The 23,492-nt window shown below is 34.3% G+C and overlaps 1 protein-coding gene across 5 annotated transcripts in view; it reads left to right on the forward strand.

The window, feature by feature from the left end:
* Positions 1–23,492, forward strand: part of LOC138715450 (zinc finger protein 665-like) — a 75,216-nt gene that overhangs the window by 39,652 nt on the left and 12,072 nt on the right. The window contains exons 1-5 of one of the 5 annotated variants that reach the window (XM_069848390.1): positions 2,216–2,282; positions 7,021–7,196; positions 7,307–7,444; positions 12,954–13,033; positions 17,170–22,138. In XM_069848390.1, coding sequence (XP_069704491.1) covers positions 7,077–7,196; positions 7,307–7,444; positions 12,954–13,033; positions 17,170–18,259 — 1,428 coding nt within the window. In that variant the 5' untranslated portion in view covers positions 2,216–2,282; positions 7,021–7,076 and the 3' untranslated portion in view covers positions 18,260–22,138. The other 4 variants (XM_069848406.1, XM_069848399.1, XM_069848429.1 and 1 more) reach the window with 4 other exon arrangements.

A 23,492-nucleotide genomic window follows, 5' to 3' on the forward strand; every position in this document is an offset into this window, starting at 1 on the left:
ACAATTTTGTTTTGAGGATGTCATACAATGTATTATATCTAGAAGTGTTAATGAAATGTGTGTCTGTGTAAAAAAAAAAAAAAAAAGCCTTTTTTAATGTGACCATTATTGTTTTTTATTATTTATTTATGTGGGTGCAGTGTGTTACTGTGTTGAATGACAGCATTGACCTTGGGTTATATAGCTATCATTCATTTATCAACATAGAATTTTGTACATGTACAATAATTGGGTCTACCTACATTGCATACACACACATACATTTAAAAATGTATTTTACATTTCCAGAAATATATTCCTAAGGAATTTATTATCTGTCCATTTGTAATTCTTGATATTTTGGCTAATACAGTTTCATTACTAAAATGTAGCCATTCCTTTTTCATAAAACTCTGTTCACTCCAATCTTGCTTAACCCAATGTTAACAATACTTTATATCTTCTATTTCGCCACGTAATATGCATCTGTCATTTTCTGTATTACCCCTAAAACTGTTCATTTTCCACACTCCTAACCTAATCCATGGAAAATCAATTCTAGCATTTCTATCACATATCGTATTATATAGTTCTTGACTTCATACAGTCTTAACTTTCCTGTAATTTTGTAGTGAAGTTTTGTTATTCTTGTAACTAAACATGTTGTTTCCCTATATCGTTACATCTTTGTCTTATAATATTTAAAACATTTTCACTTTCATAATTTTCTCTCTACAGTTGTTCCAGCCCAGTTCTATTAAGTTCATTTTTAAAGTGCTAGCCCATTCATTGTCAGATATCTATAACAAATCTTAACAATCTCGTTATCTTCCATGTTTGAAATTCTAAACCAATATTTTGCTATTCTTACCATAATGTGTCCATTATGCATGGCAATAAATGACAGTGAACACACATAGATTCACGAAGGAAAGTCAATACTAACCATTGGTTCACTGTCTTTTATCCGGGTTTAAATTAGCAGTGTTACGAATTTATGTGTATATATGTGTGCGCGCTTGTGTGTGCATCTCCCCCCTCCTCTTCCTCTCCCTCTTTCACTTGATCCATAGCATTCGGAGAATGGAATGCTATGGATGTTGACGGAATGAAATAGATGCCTAATATGGGGAACCAGGAGAACCCCAAGAAAACCCCAACTGCAACCTCGTCCACCACAAATGTTAACGTCATGAGCAAGCAGATGGTGCGTTGCTCCACAAGGTCTCTGTGATGATGGTTGGCCTCCCACTGCACTCCTCATCATGCACATTTTGGTGTCTTGCTGAAAATTGTCTACACCAGCAATGCACCATCTGCTTGCTCATGACGTTAGGCCCATAGACCTGGCACAGCTGACGATAAATTTCAATTGGTGCTATGCCCTGTACATTCAGAAACTTTATCACTGATTGCACGGCCAAGCACTTCATCTTCAAACGATGCTACTGAGAGCACTCGGGAAGTTCTGCTAGCGCATGCCATACCAGGACATTATTCTATCATGTATGTACACTTGATCTAGGCTTCGCGCAACATACGATTTGCTAGCTGTGGGACGAGTGGGAAAGTTCCTTTATGGACGCGCCTTACTAATGTTATCGTAAGGCCTATACCTAACTCAAAAACGGCTTTCGTGGCAGCAATATGGGAAAGTGTGGAATTTGTTAGTACAATCTACGCTCAAATTTAGGGAATTTTGCCCATTCATACCTTTTGTAAAAAGAAAAATAGTTTAAATGTCATATTTTATTACCGAATACGTAAGAGGTTTTTCGTACAATCATCCTCAGGCTGCAATGCAATTCAAAGCTGCTGCTTCTATTTATTCGAGAGGGGGGGGGGGGAAGAAGATGAAAACATTCCCACATTTTTTCTTGCTGAGAATTATAATGTATTAGAAAAAGAGAATATCTCGTAATGAAAAAGCTGTTGCACAATTAATGACGCTAAAACATCTATATTAGAAATATAAACCTGAATACTTATGTGTAAAGATTTTGTAATTTGTTTTGTCACTCCTGAAGTCTGAAAACGTAATTTGTAGCACAAAGAATTGATATGATTTATGATGAGTGACATTGGGAGGTGGCCCTGTAGCTCCACCCTTTTGTGGAAATAATTTAGGAATTTAGTATATATATTATTCTGTCAAAAATAAAGTACGGTCAAGGACATGTTTGCGCATGCTCACGTCAGATGCATATTGCCATTATCCATGTCACTCACTGCATTAGGATCGCAAAACTTTTCATGGAGGAAGAGAGGAAGCAATAAATTATTTCTTTATTAAAAAAAGAAAGGTAAGTTTCAAAATGAAAGGTTTTGTTCCGAGTTGATGTAACTTCATTTATTTTATTTTTATTTATTTTAGTAGGTTATTTTACGACGCTTTATCAACATCTAAGGTTATTTAGCGTCTGAATGTGATGAAGGTGATAATGCCGGTGAAATGAGTCCGGGGTCCAGCACCGAAAGGTACCCAGCATTTGCTCATATTGGGCTGAGGGAAAACCCCGGAAAAAACCTCAACCAGGTAACTTGCGCCGGCCGGGAATCGAACCCTGGCCACCTTGTTTCACTGCCAGACGCGCTAACCGGTGTGGACAGTTTCATCTACAATGTTTATTTCAAATTGATATTGTGATAATTGACAGGTATTTTCATAATATGTATAATTTAATGTATTTCGAGATTTTTAAACAGATAAATTGACATGATTTTACAACAGCTTCATTTACCTACGTATGCAATGAAATAAACATAACCTAACCTCATTGTCATAGTATTCCAAAGGCTATTCAATTAAGTACAGTTTTTTTTTTAAATTGGTTGCTTTTGTAATAATTTTTAATACATTTAAATTAAGTAATAGATATTTTATAGATTTTATGTTGAACATTTTAGATAAGCTTACTGCCTATTCCAGACGAAATTAGGCCTAATATTGCATGACTTAATTATAGCCAACTTTAATAATTTTCACTGAAATCTTAAGATCTTGAAAAATAATACAATTTTTATACCACTGAATACGTAGCTTGCTGTACAAAAACTGTATTGGTAGCAAATACTTTGGTAGTATTTCTCCAGAAAAGCTAATTTTGTTTTGCTTGATTGACTTTTCTGAGATGTTAACTAATGCTGAGTTCTTGGCAATAAAGTCATTAAAGGGAGACAATCTCAAATACACTGTTACCGGTACCGGTATATGTAATAATAATAATAATAATAATAATAATAATAATAATAATAATAATAATAATAATAATAACAATTTATTTATTTATAGTGGCAGAGTTAAGGTCGTTGGGCCTTCTCTTACACTCTACCAGGTCACTGATCTTACAATTTTTTAGCTACCATATCCATCCCAAGTTTGGTACAGGTATTTACAGTGACTGACTCTATTATGATACTTAATTACAATACCTTACCTTGTCAAGAAGCCTAATTACGAACCCACCTAACCTAACCTAACCTGATGTCACAAAATATAAGGAAAATTTTCTCATGATCTATTAACGATATGGTTGTGAAATTTTGTACACATTTGCTCTGCATTATATGTGACAAATCTCTGCAGACAGAATTTTAAAGCTTCAGTTGCTTTTCTTTTAATAAATTTTCAAAAGTGTAGTTTTTTTTTTTTTTTTTTTAATATAATTGCTTTGGCAAAGTAAAGTTCTTTAATTATTCACCTAAAAACAAGTTTTCCGCAGGTAAATTTGCATTTTGCAATAATAAGGGAGTGTGCAAAATTTCATTACTTTATCTCAGTTTCCGAGAAAATGTTTTTATTTATTGAAAATTGGGTATTCCGGATAATAAGTCGTAAAGTTTGAATATGCATACCATAGATCAGTTATTTTTTTTTTTACCTCTTTTGACTCACAAGAACAACAACAGGCAGTGGTTATAGCAAACGTAAGAGTTGATAAATCATATATTCTAAATTCTGAAGAAAAAAAAAAAAATAAAAAAAAATCAAAGAAGCTAAGTAGGACTGACTAATACACAGAGGAGGAGTGTGGCACTTAACAAGCCATGACTCTTTAAATTTTATAACCCATTTACACAAACATTTGGACTGTAAAATTTTATGGAGAGATTCCAACACTATGTAGGATATTTTTTAGACTAGTTTTTAGAAAATGTGATTTTTGGTCAGTTTAGAGCTACATCTTCTAACACACTTGCTGCCCATTATTTCTCACACACAGTGGATTTAGAGGAAAGGGCTGCACATCGCTGAATATGATCCTGAATCATTTCTTCCTGAAGGTTGCACAATGGACAAAGTGGTGAAGAAATAATTCCTAGACATGCCAATTCCAAATTTGTTGAAGTGTTTTAATAAAGTCATGCCCTGTGAGTAATCGAAAGGATGGAAGTGCACTTTGCCTTAGATAGTCAGAAATTATATTTTGTTGTACATTGAGATACTCCCATCTCTTATTATTTGAAATTTCGTGGAATTTGTATTATATTTTATCTTGATGTTTTGAGTTGATCAATCTTTTAATTGTTGAAAGTGACAAAGTTGACCTGGGGTTTTTTAATATTTTAGGAAGACGGTAAGCTCTTATCATCCAGTCTTCTGTCCAAAAATCTGAAAGTTAGAATTTATAAAACAGTCATATTACTGGTTCTTCTGTATGGTTGTGAAACTTGGACTCTCACTCTGAGAGAGGAACATAGGTTAAGGGTGTTTGAGAATAAGGTGCTTAGGAAAATATTTGGGGCTAAGCGGGATGAAGTTACAGGAGAATGGAGAAAGTTACACAACGCAGAACTGCACGCATTGTATTCTTCACCTGACATAATTAGGAACATTAAATCCAGACGTTTGAGATGGGCAGGGCATGTAGCACGTATAGGCGAATCCAGAAATGCATATAGAGTGTTAGTTGGGAAACCGGAGAGAAAAAGACCTTTAGGGAGGCCGAGACGTAGATGGGAGGACAATATTAAAATGGATTTGAGGGAGGTGCGATATGATGATAGAGACTGGATTAATCTTGCACAGGATAGGGACCGATGGCGGGCTTATGTGAGGGCGGCAATGAACCTTCGGGTTCCTTAAAAGCCATTTGTAAGTAAGTAAGCAAGACGGTAAGCAGCTTCATCAGATGATATATAATTTTCCAACAACATTTACTTTTATTTGGCAGATTAGTTGTTATAGTAGTAATAGCTGCTATAGAATCACTGAATATAACTTCTTGAAAATAAGTGATTCGGAGCAACAGATTTTGAATTATTTAATAGATAGCTTCAACTTCTCCATCAAAATTTGTAGCTGCATAGTCTAAGAACTTATAAAATGCGAAAAGTGGACATTCAGCATCAGCACTAGCTCCAGTTTGGTTTCTTTCTCAATCAATTGAGAAAGGGAGATCAAAAACCCACTAACTCCAATTTTTGACAAAATTGAGTTATGGGCTGAATGGTGCTTTTTAGTTTGTCCCGTATGCGTGGAAGGCAAGAATACACTATTTTTGACATTCATCTGCATTCTGGGGGCTGTTTTAAAACTCAAGGAAGTCAAAACTCCACTTACTGCATGGAATAAGAGAGTTTTTGCATTCCAAGCTTAATTTCCTAGTAGGTGGCAACACTATAGCTCAACCAGCTGAGTAAAGTGATAACAGTATTCAGAATCTCACAAAATCTATAAAATCCATGTAAGTAGACTATGAAAGGCACAATAAGGAGTCGATTTAACTTCCAGAAACCCAATACAGATGCATCATCCCCCAGGCAACTAAAGTTCAATTCAGCATTGCCATTGAAAGAAAAAAAGCAAAAGGACTTGCAAAATTTAATGGTTTATTTCCGAGGAAAGTAGGATGTATTCTCAAACTTTGTTTTTGGACAGTTTGTGGAAGGCTATTGGAACATTGTTAAAAATACCCAAACATTTCAATGAAATTGTAGCCTATACCATAGAGTGTGTGGTCATTCATGAACCTGCACTGCCAACATTAATCTTTCCTCAACTTTAAAACAACTCTGATCAGACTTGATGTTTATTCTTGATAGCAAACAAATGCAGTTGTTGCTGTATTAATATTAGTTGGTATATTATTTGATTTTCTTTAATTTTATGTGGAAATATGGAAAGTTATGGGAAAGTCCGCTGTCCAGTGTTCTAAAGAAAAAGAAACTTTTTAAGACATCATATCTCGGACTGCAATTTAAATTACTGCACACCCCTTTACCATTTACTTAGGAAAAATTGTTGTTATAAACAATTCACAGAGTTTATACACCACATCCACGCAAGACTGTAGCTATTAAGTGTATGTAAATTAATGATGATATAAAATCCTAATGCACTATCTAAAACAAGTTGTCTCTCTTTGGGACATGATAATAGTAATAACAACAATAACTATGTTTGTATTATAGATTTTAATATTGTTCAGTATTTGATGACAGGTATATAGTTTGTAACCGTAAGTAATTTTGTCTTTATTTCTTTACTACAGCAAACCACCTATATATTATGTGTTTAATTTGTAACTAAGTCAATTTTGTGCATTAGCTCTTTACTATTGCTTAAAATTATGTATAAAATCGCAAATTTATGTCATATTCTTGCAGTCTCTCTGCACCTTCGATTATAATTTCTAATTTTATTTAATTTTGTTTTAACTCAATGTAATTATTGCATAACGCATTTAGTATTGTTTACTGTCTATTAATTAGTGTATTCATATTGTAACTATGATTCATGCCTACTGCCACTTCTTTAAAATTGTGTATTATCTCTACATAATGTATTTCACACGTAACAAACTACAACTCTAATATACCAAAGGGTAAAATAGGGTTTCAATATTTGGATAACAATAATAATAATAAAGTCCATATAATAATAATTATTATCCCTCAGTATGATTGTACAGTACAATCTTGATTGTCCGTTTTAATGGACTCGGCATAGTGAAGGTTAATTGGGTGGAGGATTATTCAGGCAGTATAAATTGTTGCTATATACATTTTAAACATTTCGATCTTTTTTTTTTTTTTTAGGGATGGATAATCGAGGTTCTGCTGTATTTATAGTGAAGTAGACTTCTTACTTCCAGATGAATAAATTCCAAGATTTTTCAGTTCTTATGGATGTGATCAAGACAGAACCTGATACCAACCCATTGGATACACAATACGATGACAGAAATGGGGAAGAATACAAACCCTTGGCTATGGTAAGCAAGTACATGTCTTATGTTTCTAAGATTAACAAAAACTTGCTTTCGTCAGGACACCTATCTGTGACAAGAGTGTAATTTATTAATTTGTCGTATTTGTTACTTAGGATAAGAACTTCTTAAAAGTGGATATTGGTGAGATTAAAGAGGAACCTTCAGATTTGATCTGTGATTTCATATCAAATATCAAATGTGAAGACTATGATGTGCCTAATACATTCCCAGAACTGAAGTCTGAAGTTAAGGTGAGTTTTTGTATTTTATTGTGCTTTGCATTGTTCTAGATCCTTGCACATAACTGTTTTAACCTCCAGAGTGCTGAGAGTGTAGTATACTATACTTTAGACATGATTATGATATAAAGATGTCTGTGCGGAGACCCGATAGATATAGATATTTGATAGCCGTCCCAACCAGGGTTTAATAATCGGCCTCCTAATCAATTCTAAATGAATATTTATATTTAATTCAATTTTTTCTTTAATAGAAACCCAAGTTATGTAGGCTATCATTGAAAAATTTATTGGAAATGCAACAAACAATTTAGGCTATAAGACAAATTACATTTTATGAAGAATATAAATGATGATTAATTATGCAAATCGATGACTTTAGTGCAGTGGAGGATATCATGTTCAGGGTGCTGTCAGGTACTTTTAATTTTCGGAAGACTTCTAAGGACTCCCGTGGGATTGTGCCTCTAGCCCCAATCATAATTCCTGGAAGAGAAGGCCTGATGGCCTTAACTACGCCAGAATAAATAAATAAATAAATAAATAAATACATATAACGTCCCATGTCTTGATGTTATATTTGGTCCCCAAATCACTGCAGCATGGCAGATAAATTGCCCGTTTTTCTTTGCAGACTTCTGAAGGTTGTTCCTCGCCGTTCTCAAAATGGACTATGGGATCGAGAATGAGTCCACAATTTTTTTTTTTTTCGGTCTATAACAATGATATCTGCTCTTCGAGTTGAACTGTCGTCGGAAAGGCACCCAATTTCCTCATACACCTCATACTTATCAGCCCGGCGAAGTTCGTTGGCAATCATTGAGTGAATTTTATTATGACGGTCAATTCTCAGTAATTCTCCCTTCCGGCAAAAACCCAGTACATGGGCTAAGGTTTCTTGCTCATCACATCTTCTGCAATGGGTAGTACCAAGGTAGTGTAATATACCTGCATTTCTGCCCTAACTGTAACCTGCATATTTTTTTCAGCATTTTCCCTCATTTAAGTCACTTTTTTTGAGGTGTAGAAATTATATTTAACTTCAAAAATAAAACAACAAATGTTTCAGAACTCAGGAGGATGCATGTTTAGACATTATATAATTATTATAAGTACGGATTGGTGTTTAGCAACACAATGTTCTCACTGGATAGATCTTATTTCTTCTGATAAGAATGTTCACAAATTGAATGCGGTCATTAATATTCTTATACTTTCATTTGATATTACTAGATCACTCAATCAGCTAATTTTATGTTTTATGCATGATACACTTAAGACCAGACAACCAAATTGAAACATGTTTTGATTCATACATATCCCAATTTTCTACTACATAATTGTGAAAGATACTAGACTAAAGTAAATTTTATTTTGGGTTTTTAAAGCCTTTATTGGTAAACTGTACATTAAATCAGTACTTCGTATGCATCTCCTTTCTCTGTTAATACTTCAATATGCTTTGGCATTCTTTCCATATTCACTTATTTTGGATTACTTCATATTGATGCCGTATTTCAACCAGTTTCCCAGTGAGTTGTACTTTAGTAGTAATGGGGATTTTCCTCAACTTCTTCTTCACAGTTACTGGGAGATTCTTTATTGGATTCATGTCTAAGTTGCAGTTGCCTGCCATTCTAAAGTTTTTAATTTTTCTTGGACACGTAACGTTTGTTGTTATTGACTTGGCTTTTTATCATGGTACACAAGCTTGCGTGAATACAAAGTCTCCATAAGGAAATCAGTCCGTCAAATTGAGCATATCTCGTTTGTATTGTCCTGTGCTGACATGATAGGTACTTAACACAGAAGTGGGATGCTTGACAGTTTGAGCCATACACACCTCACCTTCAGCTCTCCTTATATCTATACTACTAATAAAACTGTAACCTAAATTTTTCTGGTAATTTTCGCTTTTATAAAAATAATTGGATGTTAATATGCATAATGAATTAACTATCCTGAGACCGAAAATCGCATTTTTTAAATTTCTGTTTTTTGTGATAATGGCTGAACCGATTTCTGCGAAAATTGGTATGTAAAATAAATTGGTCCCACTTAGATTTTAGGCTATATGGCATTCAAAATACTTTCTTTAAAAACGACAGTTATAAAGGGTACTGAAGTAAATAAATCGAAATATCTCGATTGTTATTGATTTTTTAAGATAATATTACATAACATTTATTTTAAAAGCGTTTCCGATTAGTTTTATTGTCAGAACAATTTTTGTAGGGCCAATATATAACGAGATATCTGAGTTTTAAAATGGTAATGCGCTTTATATCAGTGCCACCTCACTCACACTGATGTAATAAAATGAAAACAAATGACTCTGCATTTAATCTGCGGAAGTTATTCATTTAACACTCCTTTTTTTTTTTTTTTTTTTTTTTTTTTTTTTTTTTTTTTTTTTTTTTTTTTTTTTTGAGTATGCCGGAACTAGTCATCATCATCAATAGCTATCAGGGTTTAGGCCATTTGGGCTGTTCAGTCTCAGGTGAAAAGCTGGTCTCTCCATCGCTTCTTCAGGCGTCCACGATCTCGGTATCCAAAGGGTCTGTAATTTAATAATCTCCTGGGTAGTCTATCATTTGGCAACCATAGAACATGCTCATGCCAGTTGCTCCGATACTTGTGGATTGTCTCCGTAATGGCTGCGATATTTAGTTTTTGTCGGATGTCTTCATTATATTTATGGTCATAGAGAGTGTAGCCTGCTAGCGGTCTTAGTAATCTCATCTCAGCTGCTTCTATTCTTTTCAGTTGACTAGTTGTTAGAGTCCAAGTTTCTGATCCATATAGCAAAGTTGGAATGGCCATTGTTTTGTAGAATTTCAAAATTGTGTCTTGCCGGACCTTCTTAAACAGTGTATTTCTAATTGTTCTTAGCAGCTGTTGAAATTTGGCTAATTTATTATCTATATCTCGAGAATGAATATAGGAGAGATTACAGTCAAAGTAAGTAAAAGCATTTACTTGCTCTACTCCAGAGTTATTGATAACTATTTTAGTTCTTATAGAATTTTTACCAATAAAGGCCATGGCTTTTGTTTTGTGTATAGAAATTTCTAAATTGTACTCTTTTGCTTTTTGATATAACCTGTGAATTGCCATTTGTAAGTTGTCTTCGGTGTTAGCTAATATAATTACGTCATCTGCGTAGAGCAGAGTGTTAAGGGGTTTGTTATCGATCATAAAATGTGTGGCCAAATCAATTTCCCAGTCCTTAATAAGTGCATTAATATATATATTAAATAAACAAGGAGACAGCGGACAACCTTGTTTTAAGCCTTGAGTTGTTATCCTAGTCGTTAAACTAATCTTGTTATTAATTTTAATTTTAATCTTAGTACTAGTAAAACTTATTATTCAGGGGCTATACAAGAACAGATACATAATATGTTGTACAACATAATATAATAAATCCTAAAGCTACAGTCTGTCACTGAAGTTTTAGGGAAAAAGAAGAAGACATTTGAAGCCATGAAATAAATAAACCAACCAAGAATTAAAATAAATATAAATAATTGATCCAATATGAAATATACAGACACACTAAAACACATCCTAATCAAATTCTCAACACACAGATCAATTTCAGAGCACACACACTATTTGACACAACTCTTCAACATATAAACGCACCCACACAACAGGCAGCGAAGTTAAGATGGCGCCGAGACACAGAAGGCTCTGAGGATGGTGTCAAGTAGCACCGAAACAGCTGTAAGCCGCACATGCTTACATAATTAACACGAGTAAGATCGCCATTTAATCAGTTATTTATATTTAAGTGTTAAAAGTAGCGTACGAAAGATTTAACATGGATAAAATAAATAATTTTGCCAAAAACGTTTTTTCTTAAACATTTCTTAAAAACATCAGGAATTTGGCAAAACTTTGCTTTCTAATGGAGGGTGATTATAAGTTATTAAAAATGCTTAAGTCCTTTCGTATCATAAGTTATTGAGCCATTCTGAGAGAAAAATAATATTTGTTTGTAGCAAGTACAGCAAAGCTGCGTGAGTACGGCTAGTATTATAATAAATAAATATATATATATATATATATATATTTTTTCCTCCAATGCCACCAGGTTGTCTTTTCGACATTTCTGGTCTTCTCTCCTGGTCGTGGCTTAATTGTAACCCACTTCTGAGGTTGGGGCACCTGGAAGGCGGAGTTACATTACCCCGATGATGTGATAGGATGATTATGATAATGTGGTGCCAGGAGAGGTCTTAAATCTAAACTTAACCTAAATTCCAGACCATGGACGAACACAGGAATAATCCCCTTTAAGGAAAAATCCCTGTGCTCTAACTGGGAATCGAACCCGGGACCTCATGAACTATAGCCAGAAGCTCTGACCACTAGACCATGAGGCTGGTCTATATACCTAGGTATGTATTTAACTAGCCTACTAGCCACTGCCGAAACAGAAGAATAGCAAGCTGGACTCATGACCTACGACTATGCTCGGGCATAGATTCGAATCCCGTTTGAGCTGATTACCTGATTGGGTTTTTTCGAAGTTTTTCCGAAACGTAAGGCGAATGTTAAGTAATCTCATGTCGAATCCTGGTACTTACCTCACCAAATATCTTAAATCACTAATTTCAATGACGCTGGGTAACTGTATAGTTGATGTAGTGTTGTTAAGTGATCTATTAATAGAAACTTATTATGAAGCATGGCAATGTGGCCGTGAACATGGTCTGGAAGTTACAAAATGGGACATGCTCCGGACTGCTCTCATGCCTGAGTTCGATTCCTGTTTAGGCTCATTACATGGTCGTATTTACTCTATTCCGTGATTTTCACCAGCTGTAAGACGAATGTCGGGTTATTTCATAGTCAGTCCAGACATTTATATTACCAAAATAGCTATTCTATCAATAGTCTCTAAACACACACCTTCATCTCAAACAGCAGAAATAACTAAAATGCTCTCTCAATTAATATCACTCAATAAAAGAATTGTATTCCAATGGATACCATCCCATTGTGGAATCCTGGGAAACGAGAATGCGGATGCTTTAGCAAAGAAGGGCAGCACTGCTACTTACAGACCTTTTACTAAATCTACGTATTACTCTGTGAAAAGATTTATTAAATCTACATACTTAGACTTCAACAAACAAAATTTGATAACACAATCTCAAGGGAAAAAATGGAACTCTCTGCATCATAATCCACAGTTAATTCCCGATTTACCACGAAAATCGTCTGTAGCTGCATTTAGATTGGCAACAGGCTATGATTGTTTGGCCAAACACCTCCATAGAATTGGAATATATCAGTCCCCTAACTGCCCATTGTGCAACTCAAACCAAGAAATGGATTCGGAACACCTCAAAATCTGTGCTTCAGTGGCTGACCATGATAATATCTTTGAAAAATATTGGAGTGCAAGAGGTTAAATGACTTTATTGTCAAATGACTGGCATTAGAAAACAACAACATATTACCAAAATACGTCTTCATGTCACACATTAATAATATCCCTCTCCTACAGGAAGAATCGTGGAAAGTGGATGGAATAAAAGAGGAGCCAGTGTCAAACCTGATAGAAGAGGATTATGACGTGACTGACAGGTGAGGACAGTGGTATAACCTCTTGCTTCTTCAGGTATAAGATAGAATTAACGAATGATATGGTTAAACTTGTTGAAGTAACCATTTTTACTACTTCACTATGTTAAATATTGAAACTATTCTGGTGTTTTACTGTTGTGACTAGTTTCGGTGGGAACTTTACACCATTATCGAAGTTGACTTCAAGCAAAGCAATAAACTGTAATCCCCCAGACTTTTTATGGATTAGAACACTCTGAAATATATTTATTATTATTGATGTCATTGCTCCATTAATGTCATATTTAAGAGAGAGAGAGATATGAGCACGAGTTCTACTCTTTCAGGGGCGAGTTAAAGTTTTTCTGTATATATTATATTTTATGTTACAATTATTAGAAAAATCTATACTAATAATAAATCTGTAGCCGAAATTTTTCTGGTAATTTTCGATTTTCCAAAAATAATTGGTCCTGACATATATAATTAACCGCCATGAAACCGAAAATCGCTTTTTTGAAATTTTTGTTTGTATGTCTGTCTGTCTGTCTGGATGTTTGTTACCTTTTCACGCGAAAATGGCTGAACCGATTTATATGAAAATTGGAATATAAATTAAGTTCGTCGTAACTTAGAATTTAGGCTATATGGCATTCAAAATATTTTATTTAAAAGGGGGGTTGTAAGGGGGCTTGAATGAAATAAATCGAAATATCTCCCTTATTATTAATTTTCGTGAAAAATATTACATAACAAAAGTTTCTTTAAAAATAATGTCCGATAAGTTTTATTCTATGCAAAATTTTGGTAGGACTGATATTTAATGAGATAAATGAGTTTCAAAATTACAATAACAATGCCATCTAAGGCGGTGTAATGAAATAAAAAACAAATGACTTCATCTATAAGGGGCCTTGGACAACAACGATCGAAAGCTAAGAAACAGCCAAAAGAGAATGTTTCTGTGTTTGTATGAAGTAATAGCGGAAGCTAAATTAACCGATTTGTATAATTAATTATTAATTCACCATTGGAAAGTGTAGTTTCTCTAGATGGACATAATGCTATAATGTTATTATAGTAACTTCTGAGTGAATCGAAGACAGGTAAGATTAAAATAGCTTCTTATGCACAGAAAACTTGACATTCATTTCCTGTATTTCCTAAAATATTTTTTATGACCAAATGAGTGGTCTCTGGATCAAAATGATCGCATTTTAATTTTTTTAATATAATTTAAATTAAGTAACATAATAAACGATTTATCCTTCTAACAAACACGAATGTTCCCTGGATCAAATGTCCTATTTTAATTATGTAATTACTTTATATTTATTTCTAACGGGTGCAGCGGAGCGCACGGGTATGGCTAGTAAATAAATAAATATGAACAATAATTGCACGAACCACTCAGTACAATCAAGAATGCTTCCAAGATTCAAGATATCCAAAAGCTAGGCAAGAATATAGTCTTGCATTGATATCAGCTCATTGTGATTTACAAGAAATTGAAGAGGCAGATATGTTGGGCAAAAAAAGTTCCTAAATGAAATAAAAAGCAACAAATTTTCATATGAATCCATCAAACAACACATAAAGAAGTGATTAAATGACAATTATTATCCCAAATTGCTAGAACCAAAAACTGAAAATTGTAAATTACGATAACTTTTGGAAGAATCTTCTTTAGTTCCTGGTACCTTGCAAATCTTCAATTGCTATGTTTAGGTTTATTATTGGTAAGCATCTTGATAAAATTGGCTTATCAGTATCACCAAACTGTCCATTATGCTCTCAAAATGAGGAAATGTATATGGAACATTTCATGGATTCTGAAGCAATTCAAAATTATGAAGATATCACTTGAAAATACTGGGAAGCGGGGAAGAGAATAACTTCACTGTTAACTCTTGAATGTTAGACATATAGGTCTGTCTACATACAAAATGCCTTCAAGTTCAATTTATAATAAAAGAATTCATTATACATCTTGATTATACAACTTTTAACACTATATCACTTCGGAAAACATGTTATGTGTCTTTCTCGTGTTAAATTTTACATTACTGGTACCTCATTAACATGTTTCAGCCTGTTATCGGCCATCTTCAGAACTTGTCAGATTTTTAGATTTCACAAAAATAAAAACACGAATTCGTTTGTAGAGAAATGGGATTTTATTAAAACACGAAAAAATTAAATATGACCACCACCATGTTCTTCAATAAGAAATAATCTTTCTTCTATGCTATAAACGGCATTAGTAATCACATTCCTAGGGATGTTTTCATTGACATCTGATATGGACTGTTTCAGTTCCTCACAGTAGGTCTACTAAGAAATGCCTTTTCTTTTAGATAACCCCATTGGCAGGCATGACTGAACAGAAATAGCATCGTATAAAGCATGGATGGGCATCATGCCTCACTTGAGAAATAATGCCTCAATGACCTTCACAGAGCTTATTGCTCTGAGTGACATCATCTTCACAGTCCCCTTTTCTCCCTCACGCAGCTCCTAGGCGTGGGCAGGTTCTATATCAGTTTCATAAGCAATATCAGTGGTGTCATAATGGCATTACCAAAGCAGTTTGTATGCGTTAGAAAACGATTATTTCATGAGAAATGGAAGAGTTTTTTTGCTGTTTAGAAGGGGAGAACAAACGATGTATGTTATGCTCGAAAATCCTATTGGGCATTAATAAATCATTACTCCTTATGTCATAAAGAACATGCTGAATTAGAAGGTGAGACAAATTAAATGTTATTTTTCGTACTATTCCGAAGAAAATTTATGATCTTAACATTTGCATAGTATACTAAATACGACATTATACCTTAAACACGCTGCATTAAAAAGTACGAGGAATTAAATGTTGTTTGTACGTATTATTTCCAAAAGAAATTTATAAAAAAAAAATATTAAATTTGCGTAGGAAACTAAATATGATCTTCTGAAATTATTTTAGGTCGAGAACGTGCAAATCTATTAAGTAACCTTGATAAACGCCAGAATATTCAAGAAAATAAACATAGACAACGTGATGGAATATTATTGCCTAGTTACGCAATTTCTCGCCTGTGATTTAAATTTATTTATTTTTTTTATTTAAATTTAAATATACAGAATAAAGAAATATAATTACAAAACAAACAAAGAGAAATACAAATAAAATAATACAAGCAATATAAAAAGAAGATACAGTAGTATTAACAAAATTTGAGACCGAATGAGCAGCGCTCGTGCTCAGTCGCAGTTCAGATATAATATTAAAATAAAAAATAATAATAATAATAATATAAATAAATAAGTAAAATAAAATAGGAACTAAAATATAATTACAGCGGCAATGGAATTATATAATATAATATTAACACTAGAGAAGAATAATATCGCACGTGAAAAGTAGGACTAATATATATTTCAAAATTATAGAATACAAATATAATATAGGTTGATTAATTCATACACATAGGCTATAAATTTATTTAATCAAATTGAAGATATTAACACGTTTCTAATTTTCTTGTTATATGTTAGTGGGTTACATGTTAGAAGTTCTGGGTGTAATTTAGTTAAAGCATTGTACAACCGAGGGCCAAAATTTATGCTATGCTTTAGACCAGCAGATGTGAGACATTTAGGTTCTACTAATGTTGAATTAATATTTTATTTTGTGTCATAATTGTGTGTCTGTAATACAAACTTATTACGATTTTTATGATAAAATTTTAACAGCGTATACTTATAAATTTGTTCAATATTAAATACATTAAATTCAGAATAAATTAATTTAGTTGGATAATCGAAATCAATTCAATGATGGAGAAATAGTAAAGAAGTTTATGATGAAAGCTGCCGAATTAATTTGCCAAATTGAATAAAAGTTTTCGAGTCCCTCACGTTAACCAAGCGCTTTCCTAATAATTTGCCACTGACCGCCTTAGCAATTACGATAAGGTGACGCAGGTCACAGCAGTTTATACTTCCTATCCTACTCTGGAGTCTCCTCTCCTAGTAAACAAACTATTTCAAATCGAGTGCCTCACGTAACCGAAAATTGTGCCCATGTATGGTATAAAGGTTACATACCAGTATCAGATTATGTGAAACATGATGATGTTCAGTTTAGTGACCACAAAACTGTGAATTTACAGGCCCATGCAGCAGCAAGATGTCAGAGCCCGAGGGAATGATACATGCAAGAGGTCCGTACTTGGCACTGGGATAGCCATGCATGTGCTCCCACTTAGGAAGGAAACGCATCACGACAGTGGATCTGTGCATAACTCTTCAACACAGAAGGACATACATTGCGAATTTTGTGCCAAAGTTTTCACAGAATCACAACTTCTGCAAACACACAAATGTAGTTCTAATCGTTTGGAGCAGAAATCTTTCAAATGTGACATTTGCGAGAGAACTTTCGCAAATCTTAAGTATGTTCGACGACACGCATTAATTCACAAAGGTGACAAACGTTTCAAGTGTAAAATTTGTAACAAGAGATTTTCACGGAAAAATCATCTACAGATTCACACATTAACTCACAGTGATGATAAGCCTTTCAAATGTAAGATCTGTGATAAGAGATTTGCTCATATTTATTATCTTCAACAACACACATTAATCCACACAGGTAATAAACGTTTCAAATGTGACATGTGTGATAAGAAGTTTGCACGGCTTGAACATGTCCGGGTACACATAACAACGCACACTGGCTATAAGCCGTACAAATGCAAAACGTGTAATAAAACTTTTGCACGACGTGATCACCTTAAACTACACGAATCAACGCACACAGACGAGAAACCTTTCAAATGTGATATTTGTATGAAGTCCTTCACACGATCAACTGCACTAAAACTTCATGTACCTATACATACGGAAGAGAGAGACTTCAATTGTCAGATCTGTGGGAAGAAGTTCGCAACAAAGAATAGGGTCACACGTCACATGAGAAGAGTGCATAAAGATGATCGTGGTTATGACTGTGATATTTGTAATAGGAATTTCTTATGGAAAAAGAGCTTAGAATATCATCTATCCACACACATGACTGAGAAACCTTTCACGTGTCACGTCTGCGGTAAGATCTTCTGGCATCCGATTAGTTTGAAAGGTCATTTACGGACTAGTGCTGAGCAGGAGCTCTTGAACTGCGATGTGTGTGGAAAGGAGTTTAGGAATCCCAAATGCCTGAATCATCACATCACAGTCCATAGAGAATCAACGGCCTCATAATGTACTCCACTCTATGTTTGGAATATAATCACATCTGCTCCCACTTAGTTAAAAATTGTTGCAGTTGTGGTATTTGTTGTAATAGCTACCAAAATTCGAAGCATTCCAAAGGTCACATATCCATTCACACAACTTACAAATTACTCTAATATAGATTTGGAATTCAAAACTGCTTGTTTTCAAGATTCTAAATGGGTGAAGCCATTTGAAAGAACAAATTTTCCTTATTACTTATTATTATTGAATTTCCTTATTGAACTCTATTTTGCCTAGTAGCATGTTTTTTCAAAATGTTCGTGAAAATGAATTTAAGTCGCTAAATTTAATTATTCGTTATTACTTTAGCTAATAATGAGTAAAAATAACTTAAACTCTGTATCACAGAAAAAAATGTGGTAATGTTACCTTGGTGAAGTAGACCCAAAGTCATCTTTGTCATCAATATTAGTTATCCATGGGCCACTCATACTCCTCAGTTTCAGATGAGTTTGTTGATTTGAAAGCTGATGGGTTAGGATATTTCTCGGAAGAGTAAACAACTTTCAGGAACATGCTATCACTCCAACGAACTTCAAATAAGTGAGGTCCTTGTAAAATATTTTCAACAACAAAATTTAAACTTTCTTAGTTAAAACATTAAAAGTGTTATAATTTTAAAGAGGTTGTACATTATGACAGACGGGTCCCGTTTCGACACCGGTCTGGTGTCATCTTTACTGTCTTTCGAACTACTGCTGCTCCTTGTATTTCCCTTGTTCTCTTTTTCGTCCCATATCTTTGTATTCCACTTGTTCTCCTTGTTTCCCTTTATTCTCCTTGTTTTCCCTGTGTGGTCTTTTTCTTCCCATTGTTCTCCTTGTATTCCGCTTGTTCTCCTCCTTTCCCTTTATTTTCCTTGTTTTCTCTGTGTGGTCTTTTTCTTCCCATTGTTCTCCTTGTATTCCGCTTGTTCTCCTCGTTTCCCTTTATTCTCCTTGTTTTCCCTGTGTGGTCTTTTTCTTCCCATTGTTCTCCTTGTATTCCACTTGTTCTCCTTGTATTCCACTTGTTCTCCTCGTTTCCCTTTATTCTCCTTGTTTTCCCTGTGTGGTCTTTTTCTTCCCATTGTTCTCCTTATATTCCGCTTGTTCTCCTCGTTTCCCTTTATTCTCCTTGTTTTCCCAGTGTGGTCTTTTTCTTCCCATTGTTCTCCTTGTATTCTGCTTGTTCTCGTTTCCCTTTATTCTCCTTGTTTTCCCTCTGTGGTCTTTTTCTTCCCATTGTTCTCCTTGTATTCCACTTGTTCTCCTCGTTTCCCTTTATTCTCCTTGTTTTCTCTGTGTGGTCTTTTTCTTCCCATTGTTTTCCTTGTATTCTGCTTGTTCTCCTCATTTCCCTTTATTCTCCTTGTTTTTCCCTATGTGCTCCTTTTCTTCCCATTGTTCTCCTTGTATTCCGCTTCTTCCCCTTGTTTACCTTTATTCTCCTAGTCTTCTCTTTGTTCTCCTATTTCCCTTGTTCTCCTTTATTTCCACGACATGCCACTTGTGCTCACTGACTATTCCAACATAGACGTTTCCAGAAGCAAAAATGCAGTCTTCCTTGACTTCATGCGTAACATACCATACTTTGATATCATTGCTGTAGTCTTGCGGTGTATGATTCCACTGAATCTGAAGAGTGTCATGATTTGTCGTCCAATAAATGAAGTGTCGGCTGGAACAACGTTGTAAGTTACAATGTTTTCATTCGGCGTGTTTCTGTATAATAATGTTGTATGTCATGTTACTTTGCTATACTCCTTGGCTTGCAACTGTCCATCAATGCAGTACGTGAAATTTGTCCACTCAAAAGTTTGCTACCCTCATAACAACAACGTTGTACGCGTACACATTTTTGCAGCTCCTGTAAATTTTACCAAATGTAACTTATAACGTTGTTCCAGCCGACGCTTCAAATGATGATTGCAAACATACAACCTTGTTTCTTTTCTCGCATCACCCACATGCAGTTGTATCCAAAATATGCAGCGTAGTAAAGTTATGCTGTAAGTTGAATGTCAGGTAATCTATGACAAATTCTCGATGTAATCTCGCTGTCACTAAGTCTATTTATACTAGACAACCTTGTAGTCATTATAGCGCCACCAAATAACGAATGTAGAAAAAAGTATGGTGGTGATGGTGGTGGTGGAACCAATCAAAATCTTATTAAGATGGTACTGTAATTGACCATAATATGGTATTATTCAGTTTAATAAATTTATTATGGTTTATGAATCAAATACTGAAAATAAACCTGTTATTATTCTCTATTTGTTGTTTTAGTATCAGTTGTTTTTTATTTTTAGTTGGGATATAGCTCTTTGTATGTGTGTCCGTGCATGCACGTGTTCGCATGTATTACCAGTCATAATAGTAATATGCGTTACAAGAGCGGTATGTTGACGTTTTCATGTTCGAGGAAAAGATTGAAAAAGCGAAACGTAGTTGAGCTTTTTTAATTTCCGAGAACATGAAAACAAACATACCGCTCGTGTATCGTACATTATTTTGTGCGAAGATCGTTCATTACATATTTGAAAGACGAATTTCTAATTAGTTGCAATGAAATCTCCATCTTGGTTTCTGTTTAATGACGGCAACTTCGGAAAACCAAAATATCTTTCTTCAACATTGTTGCTAAAAATATTTTCTGTGTTTACTATACTCCAGCAGGCCGTGATATACGTCTGTCTTTTTTTTCCCCCCAGTCTATAAATGCGAACTTAAAACAAACGGTAAGGTTATGTAATGATTTATTTTTCATTTTAATATTTTAACAATATTATTTATATAACATATTGCAGTAATAACATCGGCATCTGGAATCTTGTCGATTTTTTCACGGCTTCCTTAATGTTACTTGCATTACAAATGCAGTAACTTTTGTGGTGTTGTAGAGTTTACTTAATTTTTGCAAATATTTAAAAACAATAATTAACAGTGCAATTTAGGTGAAATTGCAGTGGTAAGTTTCCAATTTATAATTATTACTACGTTAAACGTCTCTAAAAATAATATGTTAAAAGCCTAAAGCAGTAAAATGAATGTCGCGCTTAAGCGGTAAGAAGAGGGAAATTATTATGTGTGTTACGTTGGGAATACTGAATGTGGTATTTCACACTTACCGCGTATTGGTTTTGTGCGGAAAACAAGCAAATACGCACGATCTCGCACAAACATTTTTTTAGGTAGCTGTTTCTAAAAGTAGACCTTTTAATGCTGGGCAAGCATGTTAAAAATATACTATTGTACCGAAGTATGCAAATAGTATGTTATTATGAAACAAGTCCATAATGTTACACTTTATGGCATGAGCCATTCCTGATTTTGACAAGTGCAATAACTATAACATTATAAACGTGTTTCATGTGTTATTTTTTGTACGACAGCATTATAAAACAATTAATAAAGAAATAACATTAGATTTGTAATGATGGATAGTTTGATATTATCACAGTCTACTATATACAGTCACGAAACTTGAGTTTTGAGGGTGCTAGAAACAATAGACTGTTACGGTACTATTTTGCATTGCCTGTAATGAGGCGATATTAGCGATCCTAGTGGTGAGCAACTATCTAATGTTTGCATATTTACAATGTATTGAGCTTCGCGACTGTATATACGAGACAGTGATGTTATCATATTTTATGGGCTCTATTGTAGTTCGACTGTGACTCATTCGTGTGTCAAAAGACGATGCCGGAGTATCTCAACATGCATTTCAATTAATAGGCCTATCTCTGAAAGTTGTTTTTGGTGCTTAGCCCATTTGGAAAGATAGATCTTCATCTGATAGTCCTAAATTATTTATTTTTCTGGTAAATGTAAATCTTAACGATAACGAATAAAAGTTTTGCTTTTTAATTGACAAGACAATTTTATTTTCAATGCGTTTATCGCGTTGCATGCATGTGAATATGGCACCTGGTGTTAGAATATCGAATCAGCTAAAACAGAAGAGTCTCTGTAGTTTATTATTTTCATTCATCTGCATTCAGAGGTGTACAGAGTGTCATAACAGACTACCTGTTATTTTCTTTTGGGTTATTTTACGACGCTGTATCAACATCTCAGGTTACTTAGCATCTGAATGATAGGGCCTAGTTACCCAGCATTCGCTTGTATTGGATTGTGGGAAAACCCCGGAAAAACCTCAACTAGGTAACATCCCACGACCGGGATTCGAGCCCAGGTCATCTGGTTTCGCGGTCAGATGCGCTAACCGTTACTACACCTAGCTGTTCTACTTCAAACACTTTGGTACCTCAAAATCTCAAACGTGTGATAAACATGCAAACTTTCTGAATATAGGGTCTATGTAACTTATACCATACTCAACATTCTCCGGTGAGTGGAAGTCACAAGTTCAGTTTGCAATGATCAGGATTCAATAAATTAGATAATACATTTTATTACCCTTCTAGACTTCATTAAGGCGCAAGAGGGCGTAGACCTCGGCACTAGAATAAGGTGGTGTGGTCGGCAACACGCCGAATGGATCACGGGATCATCCTGGAAGTTTTGGCAACGAGGAAATTTATGACGATGTTATCAAGAAATTGACGAAAACATTTGATAGGCTTATTACCATTAAATCAAAGAAATAAGTTAATGATAGTCTATAACTTACAAAAGACTGGAAGAATTGGAACAATTTGGTGTTGAAAACAACAAGGAGTGAAATTAATAAGTTTGTGTTATTACGTGCAAATGAAAGTAATAGGCTAGGTCTATTATATTAGACTACTAAAATAATATTAAGTTGTAGACATAACTTAGGCCTAAGCCTATATTGGGCTATAATAGACCTAACTTATTAAGAATAGCGATAACAGGCTAAATGCTCACATAGCCTATAAGCTACCTATTAATTAGACGTAATTATAAATTTGTGTTGTGAGTAGCCCTAAAATGTAGAAAATGAAATTATGAGCAATTAGGCCTAATTAGCCTAGAAGAATAGGCTAATAGACTCTAGTAATAATTACTACCTAATTCATATTGTCATTGTGTTAATAAAAAGTAGGTGGAATAAATTATTTTTCTTCCTCAAGAATAACAATAATTTTTGGATATCCGTACACTGCACCGATGTCGGTTTGAACGGGAAGAGCTGAAATTTTGTCTCTCTACTAGGCTATCTTCAATTCTGATCAATGTTGAACCACGCTGTAATTAGCCAAGGTAATCCTACATCGGACTATAAT

This window comes from Periplaneta americana, chromosome 2, assembly GCF_040183065.1.
Source record: "Periplaneta americana isolate PAMFEO1 chromosome 2, P.americana_PAMFEO1_priV1, whole genome shotgun sequence".
In the NCBI taxonomy this organism is placed as follows: domain Eukaryota; kingdom Metazoa; phylum Arthropoda; class Insecta; order Blattodea; family Blattidae; genus Periplaneta; species Periplaneta americana.